The following is a 19,915-nucleotide window of genomic DNA, read 5'->3' as shown; positions in this document are numbered from 1 at the left end:
AGGTAGCTAATGGTAATATTCACCTGCATGCCCTTAAAAATTAAATTTAAATTTAAAATGGGGAAATCAGATACGCCCTCGTCACGTGACCGGCGTCACACGTCACTTCTTAATTAAAAATCTTGCGGGATTTCGCAGGACGGCGTTCTGCATTGACTCTTGGGAAGCATGACACTGTGCTCCCAGGAGACAGTGCGGTGAGCTCCCAGGAGATAGTGCGGCGCCGGGGAAAGGAGTAGAAACGCCTACTCTCGCGGGAGCGAGAAACTGGAAGTCACACTTTAAAAAAATTTAACATATATAGGGGCAGATCCACAAAAGTATTACGCCGGCGTATCTCTTGATACGCCACGTAATTTCAAATTTTGCGCGACGTATCTTTGTTTTGTATCTTCAAAACAAGATACAACGGCATCTTGGCTAGATCCGACAGGCGTACGTCTTAGTACGTCGTCGGATCTAAGCTGCAATTCTTCCGCGGCCGCTAGGTGGCGTTTCTGTCGAATTCCGTGTCGAGTATGCAAATTAGCTAGCTAGCTAGCGATCCACAAACGTACGTCCGGCTGGCGCATCTTTTTACGCCGTTTGCGTTCGGCTTTTTCCGGCGTATAGTTAAAGCTACTGTTATGAGGCGTACTCAATGTTAAGTATGGCCGTCCTTCCCGCGTAGAAATTGGAAATTTTTACGTTGTTTGCGTAAGTCGTTCGCGAATAGGGATTTGCGTAGAATGACATCACTGTCGGAAGCATTCTACTATATAGAAAGGTTCAATTTGGCCCTAGGCCAAATTGGCTGTCATGGTGCCACGTTTGGTGCCATATTTTATGTCTTATATCACTCGGCTTCGGGCCAAATTAAACTTTCCTATATAGTAGGATGCCCAATGAGTATAGAACAAGTGGAATTCGGGTGAGCCAAGATGGATTTCATACGAAATAGCTTGGCTTCTTATTCGGAATTTACCATTGAAATGCATGGGTGACAGAATGATAAGTTTGGTGCCATAATTTATAGTTTATATGACTTGGCTCAGGCCAAATTTTACTTTCCTATATAGTAGAATGCCCAATGTGTATAAAACAAGTGGAATTTGGGTGAGCCAAGATGGTTCTCATATCGGAATATCTTGGTTTCTTATTCAAAATTTCCCATCGAAATGCATGGGTGTCATTGTGCCACGTTTGGTGCCATATTTTATGATTTATATGACTTGGTCAGATTGAACTTTTACTAATAGAAGGATGTCCAATGAGTATAAAACAAGGGAAATTTGAGTGAGCCAAGATGGTTTTCATATAGGCATATCTTGGCTTCTTATTCTGAAATTTCCCTTTGAAATGCAAGCTGTCATGGTGCCAAGTTTGGTGCCATATTTTATGATTTAGATCACTTGGCTCGGGCCAAATTTTACTTTAACTAATAGAGGGATGCCCAATTATAAGAAAACAAGTCACATCTGGGCGAGTTAAGATGGTTTTCATATAGAAAAAGTTATTTATTCAGAATTACCCCTTTAAATACATGTGGGCACATCCACAAAAGAATTATGCCGGCGTATCTATTGATACGCCACGTAATTTTAAAGTTCCCGCTTCGTATCTTTGTTTTGTATCTACAAAACAAGATACGACGGCATCTGGGATCGATCCGACAGGCGTACGTCTTAGTACGCCGTCGGATCTTAGGTGCATTTTTTCCGCCGGCCGCTAGGTGGCGTTTCCGTCGAATTCCGTGTCGAGTATACAAATTAGCTAGTTACGGCGATCCACGAACGTACGTCCAGCCGGCGCATTTTCTTACGTCGTTTGCGTTCGGCTTTTTCCGGTGTATAGTTAAAGCTGCTATATGGTGGCGTACTCAATGTTAAGTATGGCCGTCGTTCCCGCGTCGAAATTTGAATTTTTTTACGTTGTTTGCGTGAGTCGTTCGCGAATAGGGATTTGCGTAGAATGACGTCACCGTCGTAAGCATTGGCTTGTTCCGGTTTAATTTCGAACATGCGCACTGAGATACCCCCACGGACGGCGCATGCAGCGTTAAAAAAAAAAACGTTGTTTACGTCGGGTCACAACGTATTTACATAAAACACGCCCCCATCACATCGTTTTGAATTGCGCGCCCTTACGCCGCCAAAGATACACTACGCCGCCGTAACTTATGGCGCGCATTCTTTGTGGATTTGAAAAAAAATAAAATAAGTTACGGCGGCGTAGTGTATCTTAGATACGCTACGCCCGGCGGGAAGATGCGCCGCGCTACGTGGATCTGCCCCATGGCATTTAGAGAGACAGAATTGTTGTTAAAGTTCACAATTTTAATATAAACATTGCAGATGATTGTTTAGTAAATAATCACTTTCGAATAAGAAGCTGGCCGAATAAAAAGCAAACTTCAGCATCATAATAAAACTATAAAATAGAAGAAATAGGACAGTTTGTAATAACACAAAAGGATTTAAATGTACAGTACCTTCTTTAGGTATCTCCAGTATCCCCACTCTTCTGAATGTCCGTTCACCTATAGAAAGTCCTGCTTCACACCTGTATAAAGTCTGGGACTTCAAATCTTCATTGCTGATCTCCCAGCTCCAGGTGATATTATGTATATCCAACTCGTCATCAGAAGTAATATCATCAGAATAGCTGCCCAACTTTTTGGAATTTTTATAGCATTGCACATCAATGTCAACCATAGGATGCATTCCTTTCATTAAACAGTGCAGATAGGAATTGCCGTTTGTTGTGCTGGTGCTCAGAAGCAGAGTTTCTGGGAGAGCTAAAACAGAGACATGAAATTATTGCATTCTGTAATAAAAAAACATCACTGTTACTGGGTGGATATATGTGTTATGATTAACTGCAAGTTCAATGATTCCTGCAAATTTCAAAAATCTGCACTAATGCTTATTTCATCACCAGGATTCTAGACAAATACGTATATATTTATTTATGATTTATTGTGGCAATCAACAGCAAGACAACCCAACACCCAGTGATAAATATTCTCCACTTGCCTACAGTTTAAGCTTTCGTATTTCTCAGTACAGAATAGCTTTTCCTATCTCTGATTTGACCTTGCTCATCAATCATAAACCTGTAGTTAAATCTGAATTGATTAAGAAAAACAGTTATGCATTATGGGATATTTGGACAATGAGGAAGCACTCATGTTGTTAAATTAGGCTTGGAACTACAAACCCACAATGCCAAGCTACAAACCCACAATGCCAAGCTATAAACCCACAATGCCAAGTCACATCACAGCCTGCTGGGACAGGCGTGGCCTGCTTTCTCTCTCTCGGGACACCATTCAACAACCAGCAAGAGGCCTGTGTGTGTGCCCAGGGCTGGGAGAGCCTGCGGCCTACAGCAGAAAGTGTGAATCGCCTGCCTAACAGGGATCCTTGTAAGCAGCCCTGCTGATCGAGCAGGAGAACCAGCCAGCACTTCAGAGCTTTTGAAGCCACCTGCCTTCCAGCATACTGGGAGGAGCAGCACGGCGCGGAGGTGCCATCTATACAGACGGAGTCTACAGCCAGCAAGGATCCAGAGTGGTGAGAAGGCATTTGCCTATCCATGTAGTGACTTCACAATTGTTAAGTGATTGCCTGCTATACAGACTGCCACTGAGACCTGCAGTCCCATGGTTGTGGATCTATTGCACCTACGTATTCTATAGCTGGGGTTTTCTGTTTCCTTTTCCCCCATGCTGTAAGGTCAGTACTGTACTGTTCACTCACGAAAGGAATTACAAGTGGGGATAGTTTGCAGCTAAGTAATCAATCTCACCATATTCTACAGTTACTATTCTACAGTTACTTGCTATTTTGGATTACAAATTACATAGTTACATAGTTAGTCAGGTTGAAAAAAGACACAAGTCCATCCAGTTCAACCACAAAAAATAAACAAACAAAATAAAAAACACAGTACAATCCCATACACCCAACTCCATACCCACAGTTGATCCATACCCACGTGCACCACCTCACACTGCAGTACAATTAAGCTAGTTGAAGACAAGAAAACTGGAACTGGAGGAACTTTCAATACTTTATTCTTTCACAAGGCTTTACTGCTATACAATTGTGTATCGCTCTGAACTGCACTCTAGGGGGAGCCATTTAGCAACATACAGTTGGAACTTGTACTTTTATTACTGTGTTCACTGTTGTGTATTCTGTGTGAAGTGGTCTATGTGCTGAGGCCTCAGTGGGGAGGATCTATTCCACTGTGCACCTGTTCACATATACCCTTATCAGGTTGCTATTGGATACAGTGGTGTGACGTTACTGCTTTGAACAAATATCTCTGCCAATCAATACTTCGGTTATTCATCTGTTATTCACACCATTTCTTTATGTTTTTCTTCACTATTTTTCATCATAGTAAACTTTTACAAGTTGTTCATTGATAGCTTGTGTGAGTCTCTATTTACTGCCACAACTGATGAAGTGACGGAACCCAGGATTTCGGCAAATATACTATATGCTCTTTCATTATTGTGTCACTTTCTGTTGTTGGGTTCTACACTAACATTGTTAAGCAGGTGTGCCAGAGGGGTTGAGACAGTTCTGGGGGTTGAGTGGCAGGGTGCAGAACCAAACAAATATTAAGCGGCTCCTATGGGGGTAGCGCTACACAAGGAAAATGCTAAGTGTTACCTAACTGCAGAAATATCAGGTCTCCTACTCCGGGTTTTACTCCCTCATCCTTTTTCAGGTCTCCTACTCTGTCAGACAATACTCTGCTGCTTGCCAGAGCTGTGTAAATGTAAACTGAATAGACAGAAGTACAAATCCTTTTGCAGGTAAAACAGTTCCCATATAAGGTTTTCATCTGTGTAGTTGGCCGTTTGTCTGGATTTCAGCAAGGGTTAGTTCACCTTCACCAAAAATGCCTATGCAGATAAGGGATGTACAAAGGTCTCTTATCTGCATAGCTTTTTTTTGGTAAAGGTGAACTATGCCTTTAAATAAACTAGTAAAAGTATGCCACTTATATTGTGCCAATTCTCACAGTAAGTGGCAGTTCTCACAGGGGTGGCTTCAAAGTCGTCCGTCTCTGAAACCGCATGTACAGCGCAACCTCTGTATAGAAGTCAATGCAAGCTGCTCCGAAGGCTCCCCAAAGTAGTACAGGAACCTTTTTCTAAGTCTAAGGCCGGGTACACACGGACAAACATGTATGGTGAAAGCGGTCCGTCGGACCGTTTTCACCATACATGTCTGCCAGAGGGCTTCTGTACGATGGTTGTACACACCATCGTACAGAAGTCCGCGCGTAAACAATACGCGGGGCGTGTCCGCGGTGTCGCCGCGTCGATGACGCGGTGTCGCCGCGACAATGACGCGGCGACGTGGGCGGCCCGCCTTTAAAATGCTTCCACGCATGCGTCGAAGTCATTCGACGCATGCGAGGGACGGCGGGCGCCTGGACATGTACGGTAGGTCTGTACTGACGACCGTACATGTCCGAGCGGGCTGAATTCCAGCGGGCTGTTTTAAAACAAGTCCAGGAATATTTGTCTGCTGGGAAAAGGCCCGGCGGGCAAATGTTTGCTGGAATTCGGCCCGCTCGCGCCCACACACGACCAAACATGTCTGCTGAAACTGGCCTGCGGGCCAGTTTCAGCAGACATGTTTGCTCGTGAGTATGGGGCCTAAGTCACTCCTATTAATACTTAAGTGGATCTAGCCAAAAACATGCATAAAACACAGGGCACAACTTCTGTGAATGCAAATATTTGAGTGTACCAACGTCCCGATAATATGGAAATGGAGATTAGTCTGGACTATTAGAATGGACTTTGGACGGTACAAGTGATACATTTAAAAAATCTATAAATATTTATTCATAAAAAAAGTATATGAAAGAGAATATACAAATTTTCATGAAAACAGTACAACTTCGGCATATTAACTCAGTACATATTATAAAGAGTATTACAAAAAAGCTTATACTTATGCAAATGTACTCATGACATGAGATCATATAGCACAGAAGGGTGTATGTAAACTTTTAATCCTTGAAACTGAGTTTGGTATGCAGAATGGTAAGTCTTGCTTTTACTCTCGACATGTTTCGCGTACAGGACGCTTCATCAGGAGCATAGAGGCATGTTAAACAGGTCTCCGCACAAGTTTGTGGAGCAGACCGTTAATGATAAAGTATGGTATATACAGCGTTGTTGCCTAAACAGCCTTTAGGGCATGTATTAGGTCCTTTAAAACACTGTTGTATATAGCGGTAAAAAACAATGGCTGAAGCACGTTTGATTGTAGGGTAGTAGAAGGTAGGCAAGCGGTTATCCCAACCAGGGTCCCTAAATAATGTCCCAAGAGCTAATGTGTCTCCAAATGTTGGGTAAGTTGGACATCAGGGGGGGAGAGATGGTAGGGTAAAAGATGGTAGCCCCAGCAAAGCACTGTTTATCTTGATGTCCGGGGAGCAGGTATGCATCCGGGACCAGTAGGGAGCATGGAGGGGATATTGCGCTCACACGAAAATTTGTATATTCTCTTTCATATACTTTTTTTATGAATAAATATTTATAGATTTTTTACATTTATCACTTGTACCGTCCAAAGTCCATTCTAATAGTCAAGACTAATCTCCATTTCCACTCCTATTAATACGGTTCCATTGCAATGCATGGAGAGCAACTTGTCAGGTGGCTAAGTCGCCTGACAGGATGCCATTGTGTTAACCGGCACCAAGGGAAAAAACAAGGGATAGAGTGAAGAGGGATTAGAGCACCTGTCAGTTTGTATTGCTATCTGTTCCCCCTGTTAAGTAGATTCACCCTCTTTATTTGTCCTGTTTAACATTATTATTGAAAGTGACAGTAAAAGAAAATCCACAAATTTGGGTTGTCTCCAGAAAATTAATAGAGGGGAAATCTTCCAATGATTGGCTATGGGACAGGAAGTGAAGGAATGTCTTTGAAATGGGACACAGATGGTGAACAAAAAAATCTGACAGGGGTTATAACCCTTCCTCGCTCTATTCAAACTGAAAGAAAAAAAAATTGCCTTTAGTACTACTTTTAAGAAGTCAACATTTATTTTTAAAGCCCATTTGAACCCTCTGTTTACATCAGCTAAATAGATTCCAGGTCCATCAAAACAAAAGGCATTCAATGTCTTACAGTACATTTTCTTTCTAAAGGAGCTATAGCCTGAGGCCTCGTACACACGGGCAAGAATCTCTGTACACACAGACCTTTCAAAAGAACCGCGGTTCTCTTGAAAGGCAGGAACGCAGTGACGTCATCGCGTACGATGAGCATGCGTTCGTCACATTCGGTGGCGTCGCCGCCATCTTGCTTCACCCTACCTATGCCGTGGAAGCTACCGCGCATGCATCAAAGTCATTTCGAGCATGCGCGGGTTTCCACGGTGACAGGTAAGTATACAGATGCTCGGGTTTCTCGTCGGGAAACAGGATGACAAGAATCTCAACGAGAAAATAGAGAGCAGGATCTCTATTTTTTTTGTCGAGATTCTGGCCAGATTTCCAGACGAGAAACCTGAAAGCCTCGTACACACAATTTTTTTCCTTTAAAATAACAAACATGTTATACTTACCTCCACTGTGCAGTTCGTTTTGCACAGAGTGGCCCCGATCCACGTCTTCTGGGGTCCCTCGGCGGCTGTCTCTGGTCCTCCCCGCAAGAACTCACCACATTCAAGGCGAGAGAGCTTGCATGGTGGTGAGTCCTTGCGGGCACGCTCCCCTGATACAGCGAGCGGCCATAGCTCTATCTGCTCTAGCCAATCAGTGGCCAGGCTGAGCTGCGAAGAGGATCTCGGGACCGAGCATGGGACTTTCGAGGGGTCAGGTAAGTAATACGGGGGCTCGGGGGGGGCGGCATCATCAGATGTTTTTTCACCTTAATGCATAGATTGCATTAAGGTGAATTTTTTTTTTCCTTTACAAATGCTTTAAGACTTTGAACTCTGGTTTTGTTAATCCTGGCATGCAGTTAGTCGATTTAAACAGAGAGCTAAATTCTTGCTTGTTTTAGCGTGTCTTAAAAAACAAAACAAAAAAAAAACTGTTGAACTGTATGCTATACGTGGCAGCTAAAGGTATTGTACTTACAATTAGCCTTTTGCAAAATTTGATTCAATAAGCGCTGCTTTTTACTTGTCTGTGTTGTATATCCCCACTGCACCCCACAAATCAATATATAAAACTAATTTTCATACCGTATACTTGAAGAGACACACTCTTTTGCGAATTCTTGCTGCGACCAGGGGCAGGGCAGGTTGTAACACAGATTTTGGTGCCTTCCATAGAGATACTGGCATTTTGTATGGTCAGGACGCTATAACCAGGAGCCGTATACACACCGCCAAGGTTGGTGTCAAGCCCCTTCCAGTTAGTAGTACACAAAGGACTATTAATGGAGCAATTTAGTTTTATTGACCCTCCAAGCGGCACAATTGGGTTCTGAGGATTTATCGTTAAGATGTCATTAGCTGTAGAAATGAAACAAAGAGTTAAGAACTCATGCATACACGCACAGAGATTATCAGAAGTGACACAATACATGGTTAATTGCTTTATCGTTAAATATCACCATATATGTTACAATCAGACTTTATAATCTCTGTACAATTAGAGCGATAAGAAACCTACAATTCCTTTTTTTTTTTAATAACAAACATGTCATACTTACCTGCCCTGTGCAGTAGTTTTGCACAGAGCAGCCTCGATCCTCCTGTTTTCGGGTCCCCCCCTCTTGGCTCCTCCCCCCTATCCAGTGCCTCAATAACAAGCTGCTTGCTATGGGGCACTCGAGCGTGCTTGCTCCCAAGCCGCCTCTGTGTGTCTATGGGACACAGAGCATGGCTTAGTCCCACCCTATGCTCCTTCCTCCCTGGCTGTGATTTACAGCAGCAGGAGCTAATGGCTTCTGCAGCTGTGCATCAGCCAAAGAAAAGCCAGAGACCCGGGAGAGCAGCAGCACTCGTGCACATCACTGAATCGTGATCTGGCTCAGATAAGTATTAGGAGCGGCTCTAGGGGGAAGCTGCATGCAGAAGTTTTTTTTTACCTTAATGCATCAAGGTATAAAACATGCCTTTAGAAATACTTTAACTTAGATTTTTTAAAACTATGTGTAGTCTCGGAAGAGACGGAATGTGTGACCAGTGTGGCCAGCGTGCAAACGGATGCTGTACCGGAGGCAACCGCTACCAATGTGGTCTCCGTGTGGCGTGCCGTTGCCAAAGTGGGCCCCGCAGAGGCTTCCCGCGGCTGCGGTCGAGGCCTGCCTGCCCAAACACTGGACTTGTCTACCGTTCCTATCGGTGAACGCACTTATTTGCCTGCCGAGGAGTACGATACCTCCGACCTGGAATCTTTGTCGGGTGATGGAGATGATCATTGGTTCGAGCCCGAGTTCCCTGAGTCCCAATCTTAGGGTTTCGTGCCAACAAGTCTCGGAGAAGGAAGAAACGCTCCGGCCGGAGTGCACCAAGCCCAGTCGTTCCGCAGCTGACCTAGGGAGTTGGTGAGTCCAGTACCAGTATTGCCAACCCCATACCTGCTATAGTGCCTGTTTTAAAGAGGGCGCCTGACGCCATTGTGCTGCCAGGACTTGGAGATCCTTGAGTTTTCCCCCGACTGGCCCGCTTGCAGCGCATTGTTATGCGGAAAGTAGCTGCTGATTACGGCTGGGAATACCCCTATGTGCCCCCAGCTCTTCTGCTCGTGATCGAGCAAGAAAGAGAGAGCTGGTACCGGGATGCTGTTTGGGAATACTTGAATGTCCTGAAGGTTGACCATGAGACGGAGTATGCCTTTCTATGTGTAGGCAACAGACTTGAAGGCTGCTTGAAGGAATGGAGCCCTGGCCGATACATCTTTAGCGATAAAGTGGTTCTTAAGTGTCCCGGGAGAGTGGATCAAGTGTTTTCAGTCACCTCTACAAATTCCCGAGGGGACATCATTGCTTTACCGGATCCCAGGTTCTACAAGTAGACCTCATGCCTGGTTTGTCATCCCTGCTGCTGCTTTTCAAGAAGTTACGGACAAGGATTTTTACCCCTCTCCAGTTTGTGTTTTCATCCCACCAGATCCACATTTGTTTGCTTGTGCAGGACTTCGGGAATGTTTTTGATCAGTTAGGAAGGATAGGGTCTTATAGGCTTCTTCACAGCACCAGGAAAAGGAAAACAGGGGAAGATAGTGGGCTGTATCTCCTGATACGCCGTCATATCTCTGAGTTCCGACGGTCGTATCTATGCGACTGATTCAGAGAATCAGTTACACATAGATATCCCTAAGATCCGCCAGGTGTAAGTATTCTACATCGTCGGATCTTAGGCTGCAAATCCAGGCCGGCCGCTAGGTGGCGCTTCTGTGTCATTATGCGAGGAATATGCAAATGCAGATTTACACCGATTCAGAAACGAACGACCGCCCGGCGCTTTTTTTTTACGATGTTTGCGTTTGGCTTTTTCCGGCGTATAGTTACCCCTGCTATATGAGGGATAGCTAATGTTAAGTATGGCCGTCGTTCCCACGCCGAGTTTTGAATTTTTTACGTCGTTTGCGTAAGTCGTTTGCGAATACGGCTGGACGTAATTTACGTTCACGACGAAAGCATGACGAGTTGCCGATGTCATTTGGAGCATGCGCACTGGAATTCAGTCGCGGCCGGCGCATGCGCAGTTCGATCGGCGCGGGGATGCTCATCATTTAAATGATACACGCCCCCTACCCGCCGAATTTGAATTCCACCGGGTGGATTTACGCTACGCCGCCGCAACTTTACAGGCAAGTGCTTTGTAAATACAGCACTTGCCTGAAAAACTTGCGGCGGCGTAACGTAAATGAGTTACGTTACGCCAGCAGAAAGATCCGCTGATCTTTCTGAATCTGGCCCACTATCTTTTATATCTCCCTTCTGCTGCTATGTGTTCTAAAGTGAACAAGTGAACTGCCTTTGTAGTACCAGCGCACTGACCACCAGGGGCAGTGTTCTGCAGTTTTTCTTTACTACCGCAAAAAGATTTAAATGTACATATTTGTTTTTTTCTTAGGCCTTGCAACTTAGGAAAATTATCAGCACTTATTGATGTCTCTTTGGGAGGAAGGGAAATTTCGCCCTCTGACGAGAGGGTGCAGTTTCAACTCCAACCTTGGGGATCTTATATGTATAAAGTAATATGTGGGTATGTTTTTTTTGGTGTGTGTGTTCTTCCATTTTGTTTTGCAGGTTGTTGACCTTCTATCAACGCTGTCGGAGAATGGGGCAGAATAGATAGTTAGGATTGTGTGATGTCATAATGTGTTACTATGTATATTTGTACAGAATAATGTTTTATATCTCAAAGTTTTATATCTTTTCTATCCTTTCTCTCTTTGCTGTTTTGCAGATTCAGGTCAGGCATTCAGGCTTGAATGCCTTTGGTTCGGACACTGGGGACAGTGTCTATTTAAGTGGGGGGAGTGTGTAGCGCCTGTGTACTTTCAGTACAGGTGCTATTCTAAATTTAAAGGGGGATGAGAGAGTTAGTTAGCTCTCATCCAAGTGATTTGCACAAATTAGGCCTCTGTTCCAGCTGGGCTGTACTGTCGGTTCATTCTGTGTTCCTGAGGTGCTTTTCCACCCCGGGGGGGGGGGGGGGCAGGTGGCAGCAGTGGAGTCCAGGCTGGAGTGCCTCTTGCCAGAAGCCAATCAGGATGGGTTTTCCCTCGCGGGGCATGCTGGGGGAAGGTACTTCTGGAGCAGATGCCATTAGGCGGGGCTCTCTTTCGTTCCGGGTGTGGCGCCCACCTTCAGGGTGACCACACATCACAGGACTGCTTCCGTTCTGCTAGGCCTGAATCTGCTACTTCTCCTCCTCACCCATCTTTGATCTATCTACCTCAAGTTTCACTGTTTGCCGTGTTGGGCAGAAAGAAAAAGCACAAGAAAGACACCTGCTGTTTGGACATTCCATCATTGCTACTCTCATCATTATCTACCCCTAGACGCTCACAGAGGTAACACGCCATCCCTATTCTATCCAGCGGCTCCTTCGGGGGTAGCGCTACATATGTAATATAAGGACCCACAAATACTATCCAATCAATCTGCATCCAATCAGGCAGACCCTCGCACTGCATTGTTGTTGGAAGATCTAAAGGAGGTTGTACAATCATACTATAAGAGCTGGTATTTTTTAAGCCTCGTACACACGATCGGATAATCCGACAAGACACATTTGTTGTCGGAAAATTTGAAAGCATGCTATAAAACATTTGTTGTTGAAAATTCCGACAACAATTGTCTGATGGAGCGTACAAACGGTCGGATTTTCTGACAAAACACTACCAACACACATTTGTTGTCGGAAAATACGATCGTGTGTACAAGGCTTTTGAATGTTCTAATTACACTGCAATGTATCCAAATGGGTTTCCATATCTGTCTATGTGTTTGTTTAATTGAACTAATGTGCACACTTCTGTTAAATATACCGTATATACTTGAGTACAAGCCGAGTTTTTCAGCACATTTTTTTGTGCTGAAAATGCCCCCCTCGGCTTATACTTGAGTCACCTATTTGTGCTTGATCTTCCGAAGTTTGGGGACCCGGTACCAAACTTGGCACACATGTAGCCCCTCTCTTCCTCTACAAGTGTGCAACGTTTGTTGTCCAGGGGACCTACGGCCGGGGAGCACCGATTTTTCAAAGTCGGCCACCCCTTCTATAGACTCCCATGTTAAACGGTAATTTCTCCGGTGAATTTTGGGACCCGGTACCGCCCGGTCGTAGGTCCCCTGGACCCGAAAACTTGGCACACATGTAGCCCCATTTCACCTCTACAAGTGTGCAAAGTTTGTTGTCTGGGGAACCTACGTCTGGGGAGCACCGATTTTTCAAACCAGTTACCCCTTCCATAGACTCCTATGTTAAATGTCAGTCTAGGCATGGACACAGTGAGGCATGGGCACAGTGAGGCATGGGCACAGTTTGGCACGCACATGGACACAGTGAGGCACAGTGAGGCATGCACATGGACACAGTGAGGCAAAGTGAGGCATGAAGATGGACACCCTAGGCTTATACTCGAGTCAATACGTTTTCCCAGTTTTTTGTGGTAAAATTAGGTGCCTCGGCTTATATTTGGGTCGGCTTATACTCGAGTATATACAGTAGATTAGATATCATTGAGGCTCGGTTCACACTTGTACGATTTGGGAACCCTGCAAATCCACTGCAGGTTCCTGAAACGCACCCAGCTTGCACGGCAGTTCACATTGTCATATGTGAACTGCCGGGAGTGTCAATACATTGTTAATGACACTCCCATATTACAGTCCTAACTGACAGTTCAGACATGAATCGGTGTGAACACCCATGCGATACGTTTCTGGTGCGGACCAAAAAAAGGGTCCTGTGCGAGTTTGGTCCGAATGTGATGCGATATCAGCCACAATATCTATATGGCTGAAATCTCATTACACCGACATCGCATGTGATTTGCACTGTAGTGTGGTGCGAATCACATGCGATTTTGCAGAGTGCGCTGGTGTGAACTGGGACTAATAGTCATTCTGATTTTTCTACCCTCTCCCTGAAAACCAGGAAGAAAAAGGAACTGGGCTTCACATGCCCACACATATGATGGATACGGCCACAACATGAGCTGGAGGATATAAGGCAAGTGTTTGCAATGATTTCTGGAACGATTGAGGAGCTATTAATATGTTTTAGGGACTATTTAACCACTTGCTTACTGGGCACATATACCCCCTTCCTGACCAGAGGACTTTTTGCGATTCGGCACTGCTTCGCTTTAACTGACAATTGCGCGGTCGTGCGACGTGGCTCCCAAACAAAATTGACGTCCTTTTTTTCCTACAAATAGAGCTTTATTTTGGTGGTATTTGATCACCTCTGCGGTTTTTATTTTTTGCGCTAAAAACAAAAATAGAGCGACAATTTTGAAAAAAATAATAATATTTTTTACTTGTAGCTCAATTTTTTTTTTCTCAGTCTAGGCCGATACGTATTCTACATATTTTTGGTAAAAAAAAAATCGCAATAAGAGACTGGTTTGCGCAAAAGTTATAGCGCCTACAAAATAGGGGACAGAATTATTATTATTTTTTTTTTTTTTTACTAGTAATGGCGGCAATCTGCGATTTTTAGCGGTACTGCAACATTATGGAGGACACATCGGACACTTTTGACACTATTCACATTTATACTGCGATCAGTGCTATAAATATGCACTAATTACTGTATAAATGTGACTGGCATTGAAGGGGTTAACACTAGGGGGTGAGGGAGGGGTTAAATGTGTACCCTGCCTAGTGTTACTAACTGTGGGGGAAGGGGACTGACTGGGGGAGGTGACCGATCTGTGTCCCTATGTACAAGAGACACAGATCGGTCTCCTCTCTCCCTGACAGGACGTGGATCTGTGTGTTTACACACACAGATCCACGTCCTTGTCTCTGTAACCGACGATCGCGGGAGCCTGGCGGAGATCGCGGCCGCCAGGCACGTGCATCGGCATCCCAGTGATGCGGCAGGCACGCGCGCGCCCCCCAGTGGCCAGGAGGAGCGGAGGCCGTAAAAAGACGGCGACTCAGAGAATTAGAACCACCCTGCGGCCGTATAAAGTCGTACGGCCGTCAGGAAGTGGTAATGTGATTAATTTTAGCTTAAGATGGTTGACAGTCTAATGCCGTGAACACACGACCGCTTTTAATGTCATGGAAAAAACTACGTTTTTCTCAACGTGATTCTTGTCAAGCCTGCCTTGCATATACACGATCGTGAAAAAATAATGCTCAAGCAAAGCGCGGTGATGTACAACACGTATGGCGGCACTATAAAGGGGAAGTACCATTCGGATGGCGCCACCCTTTGGGCTGCTTCTGCTAATTTTGTGTTAGTTAAAGTTTGGTGAGAGACGATTCGCGGTTTTCAGTCTTCGTGCTTTTCAGTCTGTTACAGCGTGACGAATGTGCTATCTCCATTATGAACGCTAGTTTTACCAGAACGAGTGCTCCCATCTCATAACTTGCTTCTGAGCATGCACGTTTTTTTCCCGTCGTTAAAGCCTACACACGACCGGTTTTCACAACGTGAAAAACGACGACAAAAATTAGAGCATGTTCTAAATTTTTAAAGCCCATTTTTCACGACCAGAAAAATGCTCTGGAGCCTACGCACGGTCGTTTTTAATAACCAATTAAAAAAAAATAATTCTCGTCATGAAAAACGGTTGTGTGTACGCGGCATTAAGACCTCTTGCACACAAGAGTAAAAAAAACGCAGCTTTTTCTACTGATTGTAAATGAGATGCATTGTTGTCTATGGAACCATGCTCACAGATGGGTATAGATCAGTAATACAGCATTGAGTACAGAGCAGTAAAACAAACATAGAAAATGTTACATTTCAGTACAGTAATTTACTTACATACATGTCTTTACTCATCTATAAGCATGTTTACGTGAGTATAAATGAGTATACTACAACATTGACAATGAAGAATGTTGTTTTCATTAGTTACAGAAAAAACTATGGGATCAAAGATACAGCATTTTGAAGTGGTGCCCCAGTTTCACCATAATGATAATATAAACATTCTGCACAAACACGTTGGTTAAAAAAAAATGTTTATCAATTTCAATTACGTTAGATCCACCAATTAACCTTGACAGCCAGTACACTGAAAGTGGAGCACATCTGTGTTTGCAAGTATGGGTAAACACCTGCAGTTAAATAACATATTGCTACCGATATATTGGCCTTTTCAACCAGGGTTCCTACAGAGGGTTTTGGAGTTGTGACAGATTGAATAGTGCCAGTATAGTTTTATCACAAATGTCAGTGGCATGGGGCTAGTGACCAACAATGCAATGGGCACTACACTGATCACTAGTGTAAGGGGGATATAAAAGGGCGTTCCTTCCACTGAACAAGGGCTCCTCTGCCACTTATCAAGGTAATGGAATTGGGACACGTTTGCACTGACCATCCAAAGGGGCATTTCTCCACTAGACATGTTTTCATGGTCTGTGTTTTTCTGGCCATTCGTAGTATTCAATTGGTTTCATGATTATTACTGAAAATAGTTTTAATCCTATAGAGTTGTGGGGGAATGAAAAAATAATTCCCTCTGGGCGTCCAATACATCAAGGTTACCATATACTTGGTATTTCAGTGATCACATTTACTTAATGTGATCAGTAGATATAATTTTAGCAGGGGGTTTGCTGAAACCTGAACATTTTTTTAAGGATTGCTCTGCGGTTCAAAAAATTTGAAATGCGGTCCTAGAGAAACTTTGAGCATAAAAACTTTTAAAACTTTAAACATTTTAAAATAAATTTTTTATTATTCTATATTATATTATTTATAATATATATTATATTATAAAGCAAACATTATCCATACGTTTTAAGTTCCTTCAGACTGGACATACCTTTATAGACTGTATAACATTCAAGAGAATCATAATGTTTGTAGTTTTCTGATTAATCTGATTTTCAAACCAATTCATTATCAAATAAATTATGAAAGTAATATATTATTTAAAAGACAGCATTTTAAAATGTATAGCCTTTTTAATTCTATAGTATATTTATCATAACATTTTAATTTGTGCAATATTGGTATAATTCCACATTTGAAAATGTTTTGAGCTTGAACATTTTTAAGTTTTAAACTGATAGGAAACCAACGTTTTGGTTTGCTTAATTTTTTTAATTAAATATAATTAAGCATGTATTTCTAATTTATTTTTGTTTAAACTCTAGCCAGTTGTCAGTGACGTGATTAATAAAATTCACAGTAATAAATAAAAAACAAAAAAATTTACTTTTAGCTGAAATATTGGCACAATAACAATATGTCAATTTAATGTTTAAGTATATAAATGTAAGACTAACACACAAGGTCATCAGTTATACAAGTATTTTATAGGATGAACAATGAATAGCTGGAAAGAATAGTAATAGAATAGTGCAGCTGTTATGTAGTAATAAATGCATAGGTGTTAGATTTTTTCCTTACCTCTGACCAGAAGGAAAAGTTGTAGAAGTGTACAGCAGATCACAGAAGGAGCCATGGGTCTGAACGATTGTTCTGTCACAAGGGGTTCCTTCCTCTTTATGATTGCTTGCTTTTTCCTCAAGATTTATATATCCAGGCGTGACCTTGTCTAGGCATAGGGACTCTTTGGACTTCAAGGAAATTCATATGAAGGATGGGAAAAATCATGATAAAAAATATGGGGATTCCAAGAGGTGAAATATGGGACATCGGCTGGGAATTTCAACTGCGTTTTGCAAAAGTGCAGTGATGTCTTTCTGTAAAGGTTCTTATCCTCTATACCAGAGACATGCAATTAGCGGACCTCCAGCTGTTGCAGAACTATAAGTCCCATGAGGCATAACAACAAACATGACACCCAGAGGCATGATGGGACTTTTAGTTTTGCAACAGCTGGAGGTTCGCTAATTGCATATTCCTACACTATACCAATGCGATTTCATACATTCCCAAACGATACCACACAATGCAGTTTGTGTTTCCACGCACAGAATCATACATTTTTTTCAGAAAGATAAAGTGGCTAGCAAACTACATTTCATGAGTTTGCTGATCATGTTTTTTAAACACACTATGGCAAGTAAGAAAGGCGAATGTTTTAAAACCCCTTCTGGAGATTAACTTATTCCCTTCAGTTTGCAGCCGGCTTCCAGAGCTGTAAAGGTTAACAGCTGCAGGCGCTGCCGAAAAGTTGTGCAGATCGCCTACCCCCTTCTGCCCTCTCTGACATTCAAAGAACTCATACCATTATTATCCCACAATGCATCATATTCTGCGAATGGAGGAGGAGCAGCTAAATGACAGGATCTCCTCTGCCCAGTTACAGAAGTATTTTGTGAGAGTGTGGAAACATGAGCAATATGAATGGCAGAGAGGGCAGAAGGGGTGCCAGCAAGCTGCGCAATTGCAACTTTACTAAATATCAGCGATAGCTATTCGGTATTACAGCACCTAAAGACAACGCCTCCTTCAGTATCCAGCGGCTGTAAAGGAGACACTTCAGAGTTGATTTTTACTACAAGTCACATGCAAGAAATGGGATACACACCATTACACATACCTAATGTGTGCGGTGCTGTATTCCCCCAAAATGTACTAAATGTCAGCTTTAATCTGTGTATACAAATTAATTAGAGTTTCTAATCAAAACGTGCACTACCACCACATATGGTGCATGACGTTTTTGAGTTATTGGGATGTATCCGAATCTCCAAAAGAAATAGTAACAAATTTCACTGAAATTCGTTAAAGTTTGAATTTCGTTAAAATTTGTAAAAGTTTGTTTCATTTATTCGTCGGGGGGACATCGTTTTTTTTTTATTCATTTTGTACGCTTTTTCTGGTAAATGGGTAGAGGCACTATGTACCCCATACTCATTCACATGGGGGGGGGGGGATCTGTTAAAGTCTCCCGCCTACAGACTCCCACAACCACTGCCCAGGGTTGCGGTGAAGAGGCCCTTGCCCCTATCAACATGGGGACAAGGTTGTTAGGATAATACCTGTAATATGTGGAGACCAAAGGCCGACAACATCAGGCAAGCTCAGTTCTCAGGTCTGCATGCAAGAGATAGGGAAATCTGAATGCTAGACCAATGATCAGTCACAAGCCAAGGTCAGTGCACAATACACACATTTTTGTACTCAAAACCTTATGGTTCTTAACCTAGGCGTCAGGTCTTTCGTTTTTTGTGTTAGCAGGTATTTTGTTTACTCTGAAAAATGAAGTTAAGTATGGTTCCATTTCCAACCTAGATAAGACTTAGGGCATGAATTCTTCTGTCGTAGTTGTTTGTCCTAGTATGGGTACTTCCTTATCCTCTCCTGTGTTCTTATCCTGGAGGGTTACTGTGGAAAAGGACAAAGTTACCCAGTAACTCCAAAGCAGTTTCTTTTATTTTTTTCCATCATATCTCCTTTATATACAAACTCCACCCAAAAAAATATCAAGATAAAAATGAATCGCTCATTAAAAGATTAAATAAAGAAGCAGGTTTTTCTTTTCATGGATTTTTATCGGCTTACAATTGAAAAAAATACAGTATAACCATTGCAGTAAACGTCAGTTCAGTAAATGTCAGCTTCTTCATGGGCTAGTACAGAGGTATTGAATAAGGAGACCAAACAAAAATTTGATACAACATTTTTATTTAACTTTGGTAAAATTGGCCACGGTGTCATCCATAAAATGTGGGGGGCGGGGTTACAAAAATTTTCTCAATAAATAAATTAAATTACAAAAGGCCAAATTGGCTAAACTTAAAACTTTAAAATCAAATTAATTTCTGTCCATCCAGCAAAAGCTGGACGACTACTCCCCCCATACAGACGACCCCATGACTTATTATGACAAACTGACAGGTAAGGGTGGGCGGGCGGGCGATGCTGCTTGTCAGGAGATGTGACTGAGCAAATCGCCTCAGCCTCTCCCTTATATAGGCTCGTCCAGTGCGGGTTTTACCTCACGCGAACGGACCTATCAGAGAAGGGGGCTGCCGCAGCTGACCAATCAGAGGCTGTTACTACCCCAGAGCGCGGCAGCCCACTTCTCCCTCTGCTCTATCCCATGCAGGCTCAGCATACTGCCGTAGCCTCACATGGGCTAGTACAGAGGTATTGAATAAGGAGACCAAACAAAAATTTGATACAACATTTTTATTTAACTTTGGTAAAATTGGCCACGGTGTCATCCATAAAATGTGGGGGGCGGGGTTACAAAAATTTTCTCAATAAATAAATTAAATTACAAAAGGCCAAATTGGCTAAACTTAAAACTTTAAAATCAAATTAATTTCTGTCCATCCAGCAAAAGCTGGACGACTACTCCCCACCGGCCG

General features: G+C 43.0%; 1 protein-coding gene across 3 annotated transcripts in view; it reads right to left on the bottom strand.

Annotated features, from left to right (window-relative positions):
- MADCAM1 (mucosal vascular addressin cell adhesion molecule 1) overlaps positions 1-17,366 on the bottom strand; it is a 36,781-nt gene extending 19,415 nt beyond the window's left edge. The window contains exons 1-3 of one of the 3 annotated variants that reach the window (XM_040322022.1): positions 17,040-17,366; positions 8,214-8,486; positions 2,471-2,776 (exon numbers count right to left, since the gene is read on the bottom strand). In XM_040322022.1, the coding sequence (XP_040177956.1) occupies positions 2,471-2,776; positions 8,214-8,486; positions 17,040-17,094 (634 nt within the window). In that variant the 5' untranslated portion in view covers positions 17,095-17,366. The remainder of the gene's footprint in view (positions 1-2,470; positions 2,777-8,213; positions 8,487-17,039) is intronic. The other 2 variants (XM_040322014.1, XM_040322007.1) reach the window with 2 other exon arrangements.
- Between the last annotated feature and the right edge of the window lie 2,549 nt (positions 17,367-19,915).

This window comes from Rana temporaria, chromosome 1 (assembly GCF_905171775.1).
Source record: "Rana temporaria chromosome 1, aRanTem1.1, whole genome shotgun sequence".
NCBI classification, from domain to species: Eukaryota; Metazoa; Chordata; class Amphibia; order Anura; family Ranidae; genus Rana; species Rana temporaria.
This window is presented reverse-complemented; position numbering and strand designations above follow the sequence as displayed.